This window comes from Marmota marmota, unplaced genomic scaffold (assembly GCF_001458135.2).
Source record: "Marmota marmota marmota unplaced genomic scaffold, marMar, whole genome shotgun sequence".
Classification (NCBI taxonomy): Eukaryota; Metazoa; Chordata; class Mammalia; order Rodentia; family Sciuridae; genus Marmota; species Marmota marmota.
In genome coordinates this window covers 1,768,181-1,784,164 of record NW_026000026.1, presented here as the reverse complement: position 1 = coordinate 1,784,164, position 15,984 = coordinate 1,768,181, and the positions used below count along the sequence as shown (strand labels likewise).

Below are 15,984 nucleotides of genomic sequence, written 5' to 3'. Positions count from 1 at the left end.
TGGGACGCCCCTCCAGGCCTCGCCAGGTTCCCGCCCCCGCACAATGGTTTTCGTGGCGCCGCCCTCTCCATGCAGCCCGTCCTGCAGGTGTTTCGGGATGGGCGGCTCCGATAGCTGTGGTTCTTCTTCACCTGTGTGGGGGGACTGTACCAGCAGGGACCAGGTGCCGAGTCTCCCAGGCCTCCCCAGAAGGCAGGGTGGGGGCGGGGTGAAAAGATGCGAACCCGCGCGTTCTCCTGGAACGCTTTATCCAGCTGGGCCCACCGGGTCCTGTGGAGCATCCGTTGGCATAGGGTGCCTGAACCGACTGATTTTACTGTGGGCCCAATTGAGCTGTCCTTTTGTGACAGCTGTCTGTAGGTGCTGGCTGACTTGAGGGTGCTTGTTGTGACTAGAGAGGTCCAGAACCCACATGCCAGTGCTGGCAACGCGGGCCCCAGAGCCTTTGTCTTCATCCTCTAGAGGACTGGAGCGGGTTCCCCTGCCTCCTGGAGGAAAGCCAGCACGGCCAGCTCTGCAGCAGCCCGCGGTGTGCTGTGCCTGGTGTTAGGCCCCGGGTCCTGGTGCCAAGTGCTGAGACCTGTCTGAAGCTGGCCTGGGTCAGAGGGAGCCCCATGACTCAGGGTGCAATTGTCCCAAATCCTAGACATGTCTCTTTTTGAACCCTGATGTTCAAACTTGGGCACACAGGGTAACACTGCAGGAAACAGCACGGTGTTCCAAGTCTTTTTGTTCGTTTGAGCTCTTGGTATGGTACTTATTTTGACACAAGATCCCAGTTATAGAAACTGAGGTAAGAGTAGGTCCTCCAGTAGAAGTTGCCCTCCCTATTAGATAGAGCCTGCTGCCAAGCCCAGTCTGGCCCTGGAGCCATACAGAGTAGAAGTGTGATAGGGTTCTTGGACCCTGTTGGGGATTCATGAAGCTATTGTTAGGGATCCCAGTTCTAGGTCTTTTTTCTCCTCGTTTTTATGATGTTCCCTTAGACTGGATGTATGCAGACGGGTGAGGGTGACACTCTCCTAGGTCCTCACCTAAGAAAACTGCCTTTGCAGCTGCAGAGTGTGGTGAGACCTTGAGCACAAAACAGCTGATGGTTTCATCTGCAAAGGCAGATGTGAACCAGGGAGGTTTTGCAAAGCAGAGAGTTCTGTGTATGGATGTGTTTACACTGGAGCATATGAATCTTTGTGAGACTTTGTTTTGAAATTCTTTTTGTCAGTTACGAACAATTGTCTTTTTGGACTTTCATTGATGGGTCCCTCTTAAAGGGATTAAGTAGCTGTTGAATTACAAATTCGGGTATTGTGTTGGGGATGGTGCTCAGGGCAGAGGCCCTTGTCTTCTGGCAGGCCCAGGAACTATATAGAGCTGTAGTGACAGAGGATTGATGAAATGGACTTGGCAAAGGGTGACGACCCTTCCTTTTTTTCATCCTTAAGTGAGATCCTTTGGTACCGAAGATCGTCCTACAGATAGGCCTGCTCCCCCAAGAGAGGAAATTTACGAGTACATCATTTTCCGGGGAAGTGACATCAAAGATATCACTGTGTGTGAACCTCCGAAAGCTCAGCACACTCTCCCTCAGGACCCTGCCATCGTTCAGGTACGTGTGTCACTGTATTTCCACATGATACCATTTCTAAGGGAGCTGGCTTCTCCTGGAATTTAGTATATGTTTGACTGAAGTGCTCAAATTGAAGAATGACTCTTTAGGAAAAAGTAGTCTCATTTTCATCTAGTGCTTGATGTTCCTATGAAAAGCATTAATTCACGCAGCATATAGTAGGTAGTGTGTTCTGTGTGGCATGACCCCTTGGGGAGGAGGCCTGTGACTCTGTGTGTGTGATGTGAAGGGGTGCTACTTCTGGGGTTTTGCCTGGACATAGTGTAATCAAGCCCTGAGTGGCATGGGAGGCTTGTTGGGAAAACAGTGGAACCCCAAATTTGTAAGTCTTAAGCCACATTCCAGCCTTTTAGGTTGTGGCTCAGGATTACCAGGGGGCCCAGATTAATATTTACTTGTAAGTTTAAACATTTGTTGGCTCCTTTGGGATTCAGGTTGCACTGGGTTCTGAGTCGAGGGTGCACCTGGAAGATAGGAGAAGGCAGGGTGGGCTTTGGAGGAGCTCTTCAGGCCAGGCTTCTGAAGTTTGGAGGGAGGGTCCTCACGGACTTGGAAAGAAGAATGTATGTTTGAGCCAGGCCCAAGGGGCAAAAAGGAAATAGCCAGGTGAAGGGCATGGGAAAAGGTCAGTCCTCAGACTACCACCCGTCCTCTCTGAGGCTTGGGGTTCAGAGCAAAGACAGATGTTGGGAAATGGAAGCACCTCTGCAGGGCTATGTCTGGAATTGAGGGTGGTACTTTCTCTTGTTAGAGAGGCTAGATTCCACCAGTGACAAAGGGGAGTTGTCGGAGGGTTTTAATTAAGTTAGGAGAAATTCATGATAGTGTTACGTGGACAGGTGCAACTGGTTGGAAAAAGGCAGCTTTGACCATACTAAAAACTCCCCCAGGACCACTCAGCATGTCAGCAGTACAGGTGACAGAACTGGCGCTTCCCTTCTGAGCAGGTGCTCTGAGCAGACTTGCAGGGTATCAGGATGGCCTCGCACCTCTCTTACCGGTGTGTCTCATTGTTCAGTCTTCTCTGGGCTCTGCCTCCGCCTCGCCCTTCCAGCCGCATGTGCCTTACAGCCCCTTCAGAGGGATGCCGCCCTATGGCCAGCTGGCAGCCAGCTCCCTGCTCAGCCAGCAGTATGCTGCGTCCTTAGGTCTAGGTGAGTAACAGTTTCTGTCTTCTGAACTACCCTGCTTATGACCACCAGGAAGTACAGTGACAGGTCTAAGGGTGGGGCGTGTCCTCTTGTCATGTTCAGCTCCTAGACTACTTATTGTAGCACATGCTGGGTGGGTCTCCCCTGTGCAACTTCCGCTCTCCAGTATCTGGTAGCTGTCCAGCTGAGTGAGAGTGGGCATTGTGGGTCTTGGACTCAATGGACCATGTCAGAATTGATCTGGAACATCAGCCTGGGTCTGCGTGGAAGTCCTGGTACACCTGCCTGGAAGGAGGAGTGCTGACATGTGTACTTATGTAGGACTTCTAGATTGCACATCTGTGAGCCTGTAAATATAATATCCTATTTTCCTGTTAAATCTTTTTGTTATTCTACCATAAGGGTCCTGCTCAAAATGGTTTTAACCAAGGTTGACTAGTCCCAGAGTAAAGAGTCTGTTTTCCATGTTGAGAGTGAGCGTGGTCTTGTCCTTGTCCTTGGCCTGGCTCTAGCTCTGCAGCTGTGTTCAGAACATGGCACTGGCAGTCTTTGCTTGGACCCCAGTGTGAGGCAGGGAGCATTAATTAGACCCAGATCAATTCTGTGGGTTACTTGTTTGTCTTGATTGCTGTTCCTCATGTGACAGGTGATTTCTCAGCCCAGCTTACTGTTTCTAAAATGTGTGTGTATGAGCAAAGTGTCCTATGAGAGTCTGCTTGGCTCTTCCCAAGTTTGCTAGACACAAGATAAGTATGTCCTGACTTATTTGTGTGCTTTCTCTTTGCTCTTTTCTCCTTTCTCTTCCTTTAGAGAAGTTGGTAAGCCCTCCAGCCTCAGCCGCTGCTTCCAGCCCTAGTTCTTCTCCATCTCCACAGCCTGTTTCAGAGCTTGACATGTCCTCAGAGCCATCTCAGCTCACTTCCAAGGGTAACAGCAGTTTGGAGAACTAACTGCATGCTGTCTTGCAGAACATTCTGAGTCCCAAGGGGGTAAAATGAGAGCCAGAATGACAGGAGCCGTAGATCGTTTGCTAGGCCTAGGGAGCAGTGATACTGCTTCTGTTTTGTTCAGCCCAAAATGTGGTTCATAACTACCAGTTTTATAGCTTTTTTTTTTTTTTTTTCTTTTGGTGCTGGGAATTGAACCAGAGGCACACCACTGAGCCACCTCCACAGCCCTTTTTATTTTTTATTTTTAGATAGGGAGCCCTTGGTTCACACTGCCTGGGTCTAGAGTTTGTTTTGACCTGCCCCAACCATCATGCTTGGGAAACTTCCTTTGAATACAAAGCTGTTTCCTTGGTGGTTTGCTGGGACCTAATTATGTTCTAGACTGCTGCAGCGGAGTTCCCCAGCCACTCCACAAACACAAGTCATCCTTTAGCGTGTTCAGGATGGGAGCTCAGTGATGATCAGCTCTATGGCCAGCTGCTGGGTGTTGTCCTGAAGGCCACCTTGTCAATCTAGTGTCCACCTGTCTGCTAAGACAGCAATGCCTATGGCATTTTTAGAGTTTCCTGATGTCCTCAACTTACCTCAAGTTCTGAACTTCACTTTCACTGTTTTCTTACACATCTGTTTTACCTATGCTTCATGTGCATTGCCACAGGCTCAATCCTTTACCATCATCCATACTTGGTCCAAGAAACTGTCTATGCTCTTGTTTGGCCACACAAGCACTGTCAGTCTGTTAGATATGTTGCTTTTAAGTTCTGCATATGTCTGAGAGCAGTATATTTTTTCCACTTAAACACTTTGTACTCTGATTTTTCTCAGGAATATTTACATAAAACTACCCAAAGGGCAGATAGATTGTTTTAACTGGTTCAATTTTCTAAAAGGCAAATATATATGCCCAAAGTTCTTGCCCGTGTGATAAGCCAGTGAAAGTGGTCCAGATTAGTTCTTGTCAGAGAGGACCTTTCCGATGCCTGCCCTGTGAGGGCTACTCTTGATTTGGCTACAAGAACTTTTCTACACTGATTTCCATAACATCGGTCCAGTATACAAAGTTAGGGTATATCCCTTCTTCATCTGTGTTGGGCTGCCCCCCTGACAGTGGTTACCCTGTGGTTAGGACTTATTTTTCTGTCTCGTCTTTGACCACTTCCACTCAGTCCCCAGGTGCTCTCTTTAACACTTCCCACAGATCCTGGAACCTGGGAGAGGAGTGGGAAGAGGCAGTCTGGGCAGGTGGCCTTTTGCACACCCTCTACCAGGTTCAGATGACATCCCCTGCATCAGGACCACCACTGAGGCTTGGTTTTGAGATGTATCTCAGGCAGTACTCTAAGAATAGCCCTTACTGAGGTCACCAGGGAGCCCTTCTTGTTTTATGAGGAGCCTATACTCTTGTGAAGCTGCAGGCTGACAACTGTGGTCAGCTCTTCCCTCTTCATCCTATTTTTTTATTACCTTGTAAGCAAAAATGACAGTGTTCTAGAATTTAACTTTGAAGTTTGACCACTGCACTTGCTAGAAGACCCCAGGCTGGGCTGGTTCTACTCTGGTGTGGACTGGAATGAAACAGATTGTTGAATCCTGAAATTCATCATCTCAGGGCTATTTGAGCCCCTTTGGGGTTAGAGCTTGTGTGGTTCTAGAAAGCTGTTCTTTAGGGAGCGGCCCAGTCTGGGGAAGCTTGGTCTGGGCTTGGACCCTCTCTGGGCACTTGCCCTCTCCTGCCTGATTGTCAGCCAGAAAAGAAGTGACTGGAGGTGTAAGGCTTTTCTTCTCTGTTTGTAAACCCTCTTCCCCTCCTCAATTCAGGAGCTGGCTTTCCTTCTGCCCCTGTTGGCAAGAGCCCCATGGTGGAACAGGCTGTCCAGACTGGCTCTGTCGATAACCTGAATACCAAGAAGCTGTTACCTGGCAAGGGCACCACAGGGACGCAACTCAACGGTCGCCAGGCCCAGCCAAGCAGCAAGACCACTGGCGGTACTTGAGTTCTTCCTCCCCTGCAGTTTGCTGTGTTCACAGTGGCACGCTACTTTCTGGGTTATTTTTTAAAGCATTAAACTCCTCTCCTATCCTAAGCCCCACATGCTTTTGGACAAGCCCATATGGCAGACTTCCTTCCATGGGGCCCCAGGCAGTGGTGGTGTCCTGCTTTGGTGGCTGGGTTCTGGCTTCTGCAGGAGCTTTGCCTTACTCTTCCCTTTGCGCCTCAGATGTAGTCCCACCGGCAGCTGTGCACACTCAAGGGCAGGTGAATGATGAGAACCGAAGACCTCAAAGGAGGCGGTCAGGTAACACCTGTGGCCACCCAAGTTTGGGAGCCATGAGCAACAGGCCACGTTTTGCTTGTCCTCGTGGATGCTGCCCCTCTTGTCTGCTTGTGCTTGGAAGCTGCGTTTGAAGTCCTGCTGGAAACATTGGGTTGGTGGTTTACTTCAGCCATTGCTGTCCTTCTTCCTTGTAGGCAACCGGCGAACAAGAAATCGCTCTAGGGGGCAAAACCGTCCAAGTAATGTCAAAGAGAACACGATCAAGTTTGAAGGTGACTTCGATTTTGAGAGTGCAAATGCTCAGTTCAACCGAGAGGAGCTTGACAAAGAATTCAAGAAGAAGCTGAATTTTAAAGGTCTGATTTGCATAAAAGTTACTACTCCCTGGACATATCCCTAGAGTGTGCTATGAAAAGATGACTGAGGTGATCTGGGAAGCCAGCTGGGGTGCTGACCAGTCTGGAAACTGGAATTAACAAAGAATTAATGAGATAAGGAAGTGTTTGGGGGTGGGAGGGGGAGACAGTTGTTCTGACTGTTGGTAGAAAGAGGTCTCTGCTTAGCATGACACGGACACATGGTGTGGGCTGCTGAATGGACCCCTGGAGAGAGACCTCCTTGGAGAGGGGGTTGTGGTGTTTGCTTCTGCACCTTTGTGTGCTCTACTTCTCTTTTTAGAGGACAAAGCTGAGAAGGGGGAAGAGAAGGACCCAGCCGTGGTGACTCAGAGTGATGAAACTCCTGCTGAAGAAGACCTCCTGGGGCCCAACTGCTACTACGATAAATCCAAGTCATTCTTCGACAACATCTCCTCTGAACTCAAGACCAGGTGAGGCCTCCGTGGACTGGTAGAGAAGGTCATCACTGCATGCATGTCTCAGAAGCACAGACTTGGCAGTCTCCACCTGAAGACCTAACCTACAGCCTTGAATTCAGGGCACATGCCCTAGGAGCTTGCATTTCTGTGTAATAGATGCTAGAGTCCCCAGTTGTCTCTCTCAGCCATCCAGGATGTGGTGCAGGAAATTCTGGCAATCATCCAGCCACAGGGGAACTCACTGAGGTCAGGCCCCTGGTCACTAGGTTTCCTGTCTACATTCAGTGCTCTTGCTGGGCTGCTTGCTGGTCTCAGTGGCCTGGCTAGTGTTCTGACTGTGATGTTCTTTCCCTTGGTGTTGGCCACCAGTGACCATGTTTCACGTGTGTGATCGTCTTTAGTGCCTTGGGTGAATGTTCTGGACTATGTGGGCAATCTGTAGAGTAGGCATGGTGTGGAAACCCAGATCCATGTGTCCTACAGGTTGAGCGCCAGGAATGCTCCTAGGAATTCAAGAGTGGCAGCAGGCAAAATTGAGTGGCCTTGGCACATGCTCACACTCCACTGGGGGAGCATGCAAGTGGAGATGCACAAAACATGAACAGAGGACACATAGGAGCCCAGCAGTGGAGGGTGGGCAGGGCTGGGTCGGAGGGTAGCCACAGGGGTGAGTGAAGGTCTATGTGTCTCTGTGGGGCTGGGTTGGAGGGTGTTGTAGGAGTTCAAGTAGGATGTTATAGGTCACAGTAATGATGTTGGCTTTGTTATGATCCTGTGGGCAACCTTCCAGGAGTGACATGCGACAATATAGCATGTTGATGAGAGTGGCCCAGAGTGGGCCACTATGAGGCTGGGTGGACAAGGTGGCTGGCTCAGCAGGAGTGCAGGTTCTTGGAATACTGGGCTGTATGTGGTGGGAAGGCTGGACACAGTGTGTTTTGAGGATGGCACTTACAGGGTGTGGGGAGTCCAGAATGAGTCCCACATGTCTTGGCCTGGGTACACAAAGAACAGTGTCATTTTCAACCAAGAAGCCTGTGGATGCAGCAGGCTTCTAGACTGAAGGGCAGGAACTGGCTGGCTGTCTGCCAACATTTTGGCTGCACTGGGCACACGGTTGTACATGGGAGTTGTGCCCCCAAATGTTTGGGCAGCATGGTGTGTGAGAGCTGTGATGCCATCTGCTATCACCCCCAGAAGCACATGTACCATTCTTGCTCCATCCAGCCCTGCCCCTCTCCACCCATATCCTTCTAGTAGAAACCTGAGTCTGGAGGAGTCTGTATCCTGTTCTGGTCTGAGGTCTGCATGGGGCCTGGGTGCCCAAGCTTCTCTCCCTGCCCAGCAATCAGTGGAGAGAAGGCTTCCTTTGTCACCCACTGGTGGCAACCTGCTTAGCCTTGTTGATGAAAGGTAGGTCTTGAGCAGTCCAGTGCTCAGGAAGATGGCTGCAGTGGTCTTCATCTCTAGGCCTAACCTGTTCCCTCCACCTCTGTAATGGCTCCAACAACGGTTTGTGGTTCTTCCCTGGGCTGTTACGAGGATGGAGCTTGAGTTGTTAACTGCTGTCATCAGGATTCCACACACTTTATCTCTGGTCCAGTTCCAGGCGTACAACATGGGCTGAAGAGAGGAAGCTCAACACGGAGACCTTTGGCGTGTCAGGGAGGTTCCTCCGCGGTCGTAGTTCCCGTGGTGGGTTCCGTGGAGGAAGGGGCAACGGGACAACCCGGCGCAACCCGACTTCCCACAGAGCTGGGACTGGCAGGGTGTGAAGATGCAGCCTGAGTGAGTGTGGGAACCTTCTGGATCCTTGGGTGGGAGGCTCTGGGACGGGTGTACCTAGCCAGAGCAGAGGTGCTAGAGGGTAGGTGGGCTTTCTATCTTCACACAAGAAGAGCATCCTGAAGGTGTCAGGCCCAACTGACGGCCTCAGCCCTCAGAGTCACCCAGGGTCTCCTAGAAACAGCGAGAGTCAGGTAGGACCCAGGTTGCTGCCCACTTCATCCAGCTGAGATCATGGGTGTGGGAGGGCAAGGACCATGGTGGAGTCTAGTGAGGGCTCTGTGCTTGCTGCTGGGCTCCGGCATGATGCCCTAGTCCAGCCTAGCCCTGCATGGAGTCAGAGCCTGTTAGCGAGGCCCCAGGGATTGTGTGCATTCCTGGGTCTGGGTAGTGTCCCTGTATGGTGACTGGTACTGACCCACCCCAACCAGGTGGCATTTGGAGGAACCAGGGCTTCCTGCCACTCACTGTCTCCCGTTCCTCAGTGGTACTTGGAGGGGGCCCTGATAGGAGAGTGGGCGGTCCAAGGGAGGGAAGAGGGGTTGAGTGGCCCTTGTTACTGGTCAGGCAGCAGTCCCTGCTGATACTGAGCAGCCATGTAACAGTTGGTATGGATGTGCTCATTTTCTGACCTCTTTTGCAGGCTCCTGCTGAAGAGCACAGAAGTGACGCTGTGTACATAAGGACACCACAGAAATGCTCTGCACTTAACAGGGAAGGAGTGGGTCCCATTTACTGAGTTGGAAAATTCCCATACTGCTACTTATGTTTTGGACTTAACTGAGCTTAGACGTGGTCTGAGTTAAAACCACTTGTTTTTTGGGAAGTATTCATGGGTAACCTCTTTGAGGTATCTTGACCTACGTTTCCTTTTTGGTTGCGCATAGCCTAATTCTAAGGTTTTGGCATTTTCTATAGCGAAGGTTTGATCCTCACTTTGTGACTTTTCTTTTTTTATGACAGCTTTGACTTTTAAAGTGGAACCAAATCTCATTTGGCACATGTGGCCAAGTGCATTTCTGTAACCCATCTAGCCCCTGGTGCTGCTGGCCTGGCACCCCCCCACCACCACCACCACCGTCATTGGTAGGGTCTCAGGAGCCTGGCAGGGCCAGCACAGGGTGGGCCGGACATATGCGTGGGTGGGGCAAAGGCAGGGAAAGGGATATCCCATGAATCATGTTGTGTAACAAACCGGAGTGATGTTGTTAGGGTTGGGGGCTGGCAGAGGGTGGTGGACTTGGTGGTACTGGGAAGGGACCCTGAACGTTACCTATGCAGAGCCTGGCTTCCACGGGCACTGAGGCTAAGGGTTGAAACCCTGAACCACCCCATACAATGTTCCCCTGGCTCTCCTGTCCTGTCCTTACCAGCCTCTGACCCAGGTCAGTGTTGGACTCTTGTCCTCATCCACTTGGAAATGAGCCAGTCTTTTTTTGCAAGGTCAGTTGACCTTTTTTCCTCTGGATTGTAAATAGTTCTTGTGTGTTTGTTTTAAAGGTGGGTGGAGGGAGGGTGGGGAATATAAATTTGTTGCATGAGTAAGATGGGTCAGACCTCCAGTGTAAGCATGCATCCTTCTGATTGACAGGGCATTTTGTTGAAAATAAGCACCTTGGTAACTAAACCCCTTTAAATAGCTATGAAGGCTTTAGTTCTGTATTAAGTCATTGTAAATGCTTGGGTTTATTTTTGTAGGACTTCATGGCTGAGAAGTAGAACATAGCATTGGCACTGCTTTGTTGGGGAAATGTAAATTGTAATTATAAATAAATATGCAAACCCTTAAAACTTTTTTTCTGTGCTGCCTAACAACATCTGCAGCATATCCAGGGCCCACCCAGAGGCAGGTGCTATTCAGCCCTAGAGTACACTTGGGGTGGTAGGATTTGGGGGAATTGGTTCCATATAGAACCTGAGGAAGGAGAGACCCTACTGAAGTGCAGTGAGATAGGCCTGGATCCTCTTGTTGGTGGCCTTTCTGGGATGAGTGGCCCTGCTGTCTAGAATCTGCATACACACTAGTTTAGGCTAAAAGCAGTCTATTTACTTCAGTATGAGTTTCCAGGTGACTTTAAAAGCAGTGCTCAGAGGACCAGAAGGGACAGCTGAATTTGGCTTTCCCTTATGGTACCTGCCTATCCTCCACTTAGGCTCTAGAGCAGGAACTGGCAGCAGGCAGCCTTCTGTTTTGGTGGTGGCAGTGGAGGGGAAGTAACCCAATGACCAGTTCTTTTCAGTGTGTATGGTAGATGCCAGGGGCCACAGCCCTCATTCTGACCTAGGCTGCTTACCACCTGAAGTAGCCTTGCTGTTAATCCAGTTGACCAGTCATTTTGACAATTACACATTTTTATGCTGAGCTTAAAAGTGACCTCCTGAGTCTGTGTTTTAGAGGATAGCATATACTGCAAGCCAGAGAGGGCAGCTGGGGGCTGAGGGAGGCAGCAGCACGCGCCTGGAGCAGCCCAGGACCCAAAGGCCAAGAGGGGTTCTTTCTGGCTAAAATGTGAGAGAGGGGAACAGCTAGGTAGAAAACATGAGACAAACAAATCCATTAAAAGCTGAAAGAAAAAACTAATTTTGAATATAGCAACTCATTGCCTGGAAGGAAATGGAAAATTGTATTGAACCCCCAGAGGCGAACCCTGGCTTGTTAGGAGCCCGGCAACAAGGGACAGAAAAGAAAAAGGGGGAAAGACCCCATCTTCTTAAAGAGCTAGTATGATCACACCTAAAAAGATCCATGCTCTCTGCACAAGCAAAGGCTAAAAAATACGGAAGTTTATTGGGTACTCTTGACATCCCAGACAGGTGGATGAATGGAAACGCCCACAGAGACTCATCAGTGACCAAGTTTAAAAGCTGTTCTAAGCAAGAGAGATTTCTTCATCACGATGCTTTCTTTTGTTTCTTCTTTTCATTTTCTTCTTTTTCTTTTTCAATTTCAGCAACGTATTTCTCAATTTCTTCAGGATTGAGAATCTACAACATAGAATTTTTTAAAACTTCAGAAACATGTTTAACCCCCAGGTTGCACAAGGTATAAAACACTAGTTCGTTCGGGCAGTGCAGCCTGGTTTGTGCTGCAGCCATTCCACAGCCCCTTTGGAGAAGGGCTTCAAGGAACTAGGGTGACATTTGCCTGAGGTGTTAAAAACAAAGTTGCACTTGGCAGCCTCGGTGCACCAAGAGAACACATGAACACCATTGGGAACCATGGAAGCAAGTGGAAAAGTGTCCAGACTGTGGAGCCTTGGACATTGGAGCAGCTGAAGCCACAGCATGATGGCCTCAGGAGGAAGTGACCCTCCAGAAGGAAACACCACGGGGTCTTTCTATGATGTTACACAGGAGAGGGTCTGAACCGTGGCTCTCCAGATTCCAACTCAGACCACATGGTTGAGAAAACATCAAATCAAGATGACGACTTGAGGATTACCTTAAGGGGCTGATCTCTCCTCATGACAGCAAGTTCAATGTTTTTGCCACCTGATTGGACCACCTTGAAGGGAAAGACAGGAATGTTAAGACACCTCTGTCCTCAAGAACACAGTGGCAATCCTGGCAGCCCTCCTTGGACAGGCAGCAGTGGCTACTGGAAAGCGCAATGCCTGACTCCGGGCCTGGCTTTGCCTGTTTGTACTTCAAAGTCTTGATGGAGCCTGTGAGTTCTTGATAGATCCCTAGCCCCTAGCTCTGGATCTCTTAATTTCCCAACTTAGCAACCCAAGCCTCTGGGAGGCCAAGTGACATCTGTAGTACAGAGTCCACAGTCCAATGACTGGGCTTCTGTCTTCCTGTTTCTCATGCTGTGTTCCTGGGTGAGCCATGACTACCCCTGCTATATGAAGAAGCAGATGATGGCACTTTCTTTCCCAGGGCTCTGTGGTGCATGGCAGCTGAACAACTCCCAACCATCCAGCACTGCCATGGGCTTTTGTCACACATGCTCCTTCTCCATCTTGCCCAGACACACTTACTTCCAGGAGGGCCTTGATCACCAGCTTGATGGTCAGATCATCTGTCTCGATGGCCTCATCGGTATAGTTCTTCTCCAGGAACTCACGCACTGACTTGGCACCCCGGCCTATGGCATTGGCCTGAAACAGACAAGTGTGGGCTCACAAGGCACAACCCTGTCTTCTGCTCCAGCTGTGCTTATTTGCTCTGTAGCAGCGCATGAGGTGACAGCCCTAGACTTGGGGCCTCCCTAATAGCTGTGTGTGCACATGCACACACACAGGATTTAGAATTGGTGCTAATTTTTAAAAAAATATTTAAGTTATAGTTCGACACAATACCGTTATTATTTTTATGTGGGACTGAGGATCGAACCCAGCCCCCAACACGTGATAGGTGAGCGCTCTATTGCTGAGCCACAACCCCGGATTGGTGCTAATTCTTATTACAATAAGGGATTATACTTTTAATTATTAAGAGAAACTGGTGGGCTGGGGATGTGGCTCAAGTGGTAGTGCGCTCGCCTGGCATGTGTGCGGCCCGGGTTCGATCCTCAGCACCACATACAAACAAAGATGTTGTGTCCGCCAAGAACTAAAAAATAAATATTTAAAAAAAAATGGTAATGTTATGAATGGGATTGTATTCCATTTTATTATTGAGATACTGGGAAGTTTAAATTTATGCCACACGTCCTTGAATCTTGGTGTTCCTTTGCTATTGAGTGAACTTTTTACTTTCATTCACATCAGTAACATTTCATGAAACAGATTGTTCACTTAGGACTAAGGTAACTTACACTGCTGCTTGTTCACTGGCAAGAGGCCCAGTACCTCCCCAAGGACTTTAATCCCTCCCTTTACTTTGTCCTGGACTCACCTTCCAGGCATGGTATGTGCCCGAGGGGTCAGTCTGATAGAGTCTGGGGGTGCCATCAAAGTCGAAACCCACAATGAGGGCAGAGATGCCGAACGGCCTGCGCCCATTGCTCTGTGTATAACGCTGGCAGGGAAAGAAGTCAGTGCTGTCAACCATGAGAAAATTCATGTGACATCCAAAACAACTGTGCTTAGTGTAAGGATTAAATGTTCATCATTAAGCCCACCTCCAGGTTATCTGCCATTCAACTAATAAACGAAATTAGCTAATAGCTTTCAACATCTTTCTGCATTTTCATTCTTAGACTCACCCAGGACTGGAACTACATTATGGAAATAAAACTGAGGCTGCTGGAAATTATCTCTTTGAGGGGCAGACTAGCACTCTTGCCACATGCTAGTTTTCAGATGAATGGCATCTGAGAACCAGAGTCGGTGAGCTTCCAGCCCCCTTCCAACTGCTTGGTAACTGGTGGTTCAAAAGGGCAAGATGAACACGATTATTTCTCTCCAGAAACATGAATCCAGACTGCCTCCAGCAGAAAGGGACAACAGAACAGTGCCGCCCAATGGGAGAGGCCTTAAGTCACACACACACACACACACACACACACGCAGACTCAGACGAGGCCAGGAACNGCACTTGTCTAGCATGCTCAAAGCCCAGGGCTCACGCCTCAGTACTGAAAAACAAAAAACACATCTTCCTAGATTGGATCTTCTAAAGGAGGGCAGGATCAAGGCCACGGCAATGCACTGCTGGTGTTCCACAAATGCCACCCATTAGTTGGCTGGTGATGGCAAAGCACTGTCCTCCGTGCCACAGGTACAGGGTGATTACACCCTGATAACTGACCAAGGAAGGTAACTGGAGGTGAAGCAGCACAGCAGCCCTACCTGGGCAGCAAGACACATTTGGCCATTTGTGCCCACCCCAGCAGAGGGTCCCAAGAAACCTGGTTTACATGTCTCCCAACTGCCCCTCTCCCCAACTAGTCCCCAAAGCTCTGCTGCACACCGTGACTCCAGAGAAGGCCCTGGCAGGGCTCATACCTGCAAAGGCCATGCAGACATTGTCGTCCAAAGCACAGATCTTGCGCACTGTTCTTTCATCTTGTAGTTTGGCCACTGATTTCTTTTCCACACCAAGAACAACAATGTCCCTTCCTCGAACACCAACCTTTAATAAAAATCCACAAGCCACATGAGAATCCTACTGGGCACAGAACATGAGAGCTCATATTAATGTGGGCCCTGGAAAGACTGGAGGCAAGAACCCCACAGGAAGGTGTGTGTCCACACCTCTTTCTCTCCTTGTCTGTCACAGGGCACCTAGCCCTGCAAACTAGGAGTTAATGACCCACTCCTGGTGGAGCTAGTGCAGGTTCCAGGATCCAGGTGTGCAACCTGGGCCTTTTAGATACTGATGTGGTGTTCTAGGCTAGCCAGTAGTTTGTGAATAGTGTAGCTAGCCAGTAATATGTGAATGCTTCATTTCAGTCCAAGGATTAGTCCTTCCAAACCTCAAAGCCAGGGACAAACTCCTGGTTTGCAACAACTACCTACTGAAAAGTCAACATCACCCTGTTTTTGGCAGGCACTGAAAAGTCAACATCACCCTGTTTTTGGCAGAGAGGAGGATGTGGATTACAAAGGGGAAATCACCTGAAGTTGACCCTTGAATCTAGACAAGTGCAGGAACATTGGGACCAACAAAGCCTGCCTGCTATAGAGGGCCCTGCAGCAGGTGGGATTGTACAGTGCTGTGGCCAGTGGAGTAGCATCCCTGGCCTCGGCTACCAGGTGCTAGGGGCACCTCAGCAAGGTCTTGGCCAGTCCATCTGGCCCCCAGCCTGGAGTGTGTTTCAGTTTGCCCTGTGATTCCTCAAATGTCCTTTAGCGTCAAGCAGCGAAGAAGAGAAGCTTGCAAGCTGCAGCTGGCCACGCAGAGCAGGCACTGGGAGTCCCTGGTGGGCATTAGCCTGTTCCTCTGCCACAGCCCTTTGGACTGTTAGGTCACCAGACATACCTGAAGCTTTAATTTCAAAATGGTTAAAGACTGGGGAGATGGAAACACTTAAAATTCAGAACCCTGTGTCCGCTCAACCTCTAAAAGACCAGGTAACAAGAAAAATCGTCCTACGGTTTGCCAGTAACATTGGCAGGTGTCCCAAAGAGTCATAATTTGACGTTTCCTATAGAGACGAACAGTTGAGTCCCTGAACAAGAACACTGGCGAGGCGAGAGCGCCACGCTGGGACCAGAACTCGGCGTGACAGAGTGCGCCTTCCGCGGCGCAGCTGGACCCGGAAGCGGCCTGGTACCAGCGCNAGACAAACAAATCCATTAAAAGCTGAAAGAAAAAACTAATTTTGAATATAGCAACTCATTGCCTGGAAGGAAATGGAAAATTGTATTGAACCCCCAGAGGCGAACCCTGGCTTGTTAGGAGCCCGGCAACAAGGGACAGAAAAGAAAAAGGGGGAAAGACCCCATCTTCTTAAAGAGCTAGTATGATCACACCTAAAAAGATCCAT

At 49.5% G+C, this 15,984-nt stretch overlaps 2 protein-coding genes across 5 annotated transcripts; one reads left to right on the top strand and one right to left on the bottom strand.

Annotated features, from left to right (window-relative positions):
• Positions 1-1,420: 1,420 nt before the first annotated feature.
• Lsm14b (LSM family member 14B) lies at positions 1,421-10,397 on the top strand. Of its 4 annotated transcripts, XM_015478683.2 has the most exons (9): positions 1,421-1,606; positions 2,646-2,781; positions 3,589-3,705; positions 5,547-5,714; positions 5,948-6,025; positions 6,199-6,360; positions 6,683-6,833; positions 8,425-8,609; positions 9,250-10,397. In XM_015478683.2, exons 2-8 carry the CDS (start codon positions 2,712-2,714, stop codon positions 8,594-8,596), a joined length of 918 nt encoding a protein of 305 aa, XP_015334169.1. In that variant the 5' UTR covers positions 1,421-1,606; positions 2,646-2,711; the 3' UTR covers positions 8,597-8,609; positions 9,250-10,397. The 4 variants fall into 4 exon arrangements, with proteins under 4 accessions (XP_015334169.1, XP_048666670.1, XP_048666669.1 ...); XM_048810713.1 differs by lacking the exon at positions 3,589-3,705; XM_048810712.1 differs by lacking the exon at positions 5,948-6,025.
• A 972-nt stretch (positions 10,398-11,369) lies between these two features.
• Positions 11,370-13,988, bottom strand: Psma7 (proteasome 20S subunit alpha 7). Its single transcript, XM_015478701.2, has 4 exons — positions 13,449-13,988; positions 12,590-12,709; positions 12,049-12,111; positions 11,370-11,591 (listed from the first exon to the last, which is right to left on the bottom strand). Exons 1-4 carry the CDS (start codon positions 13,614-13,616, stop codon positions 11,499-11,501), a joined length of 444 nt encoding a protein of 147 aa, XP_015334187.1. The 5' UTR covers positions 13,617-13,988; the 3' UTR covers positions 11,370-11,498.
• Between the last annotated feature and the right edge of the window lie 1,996 nt (positions 13,989-15,984).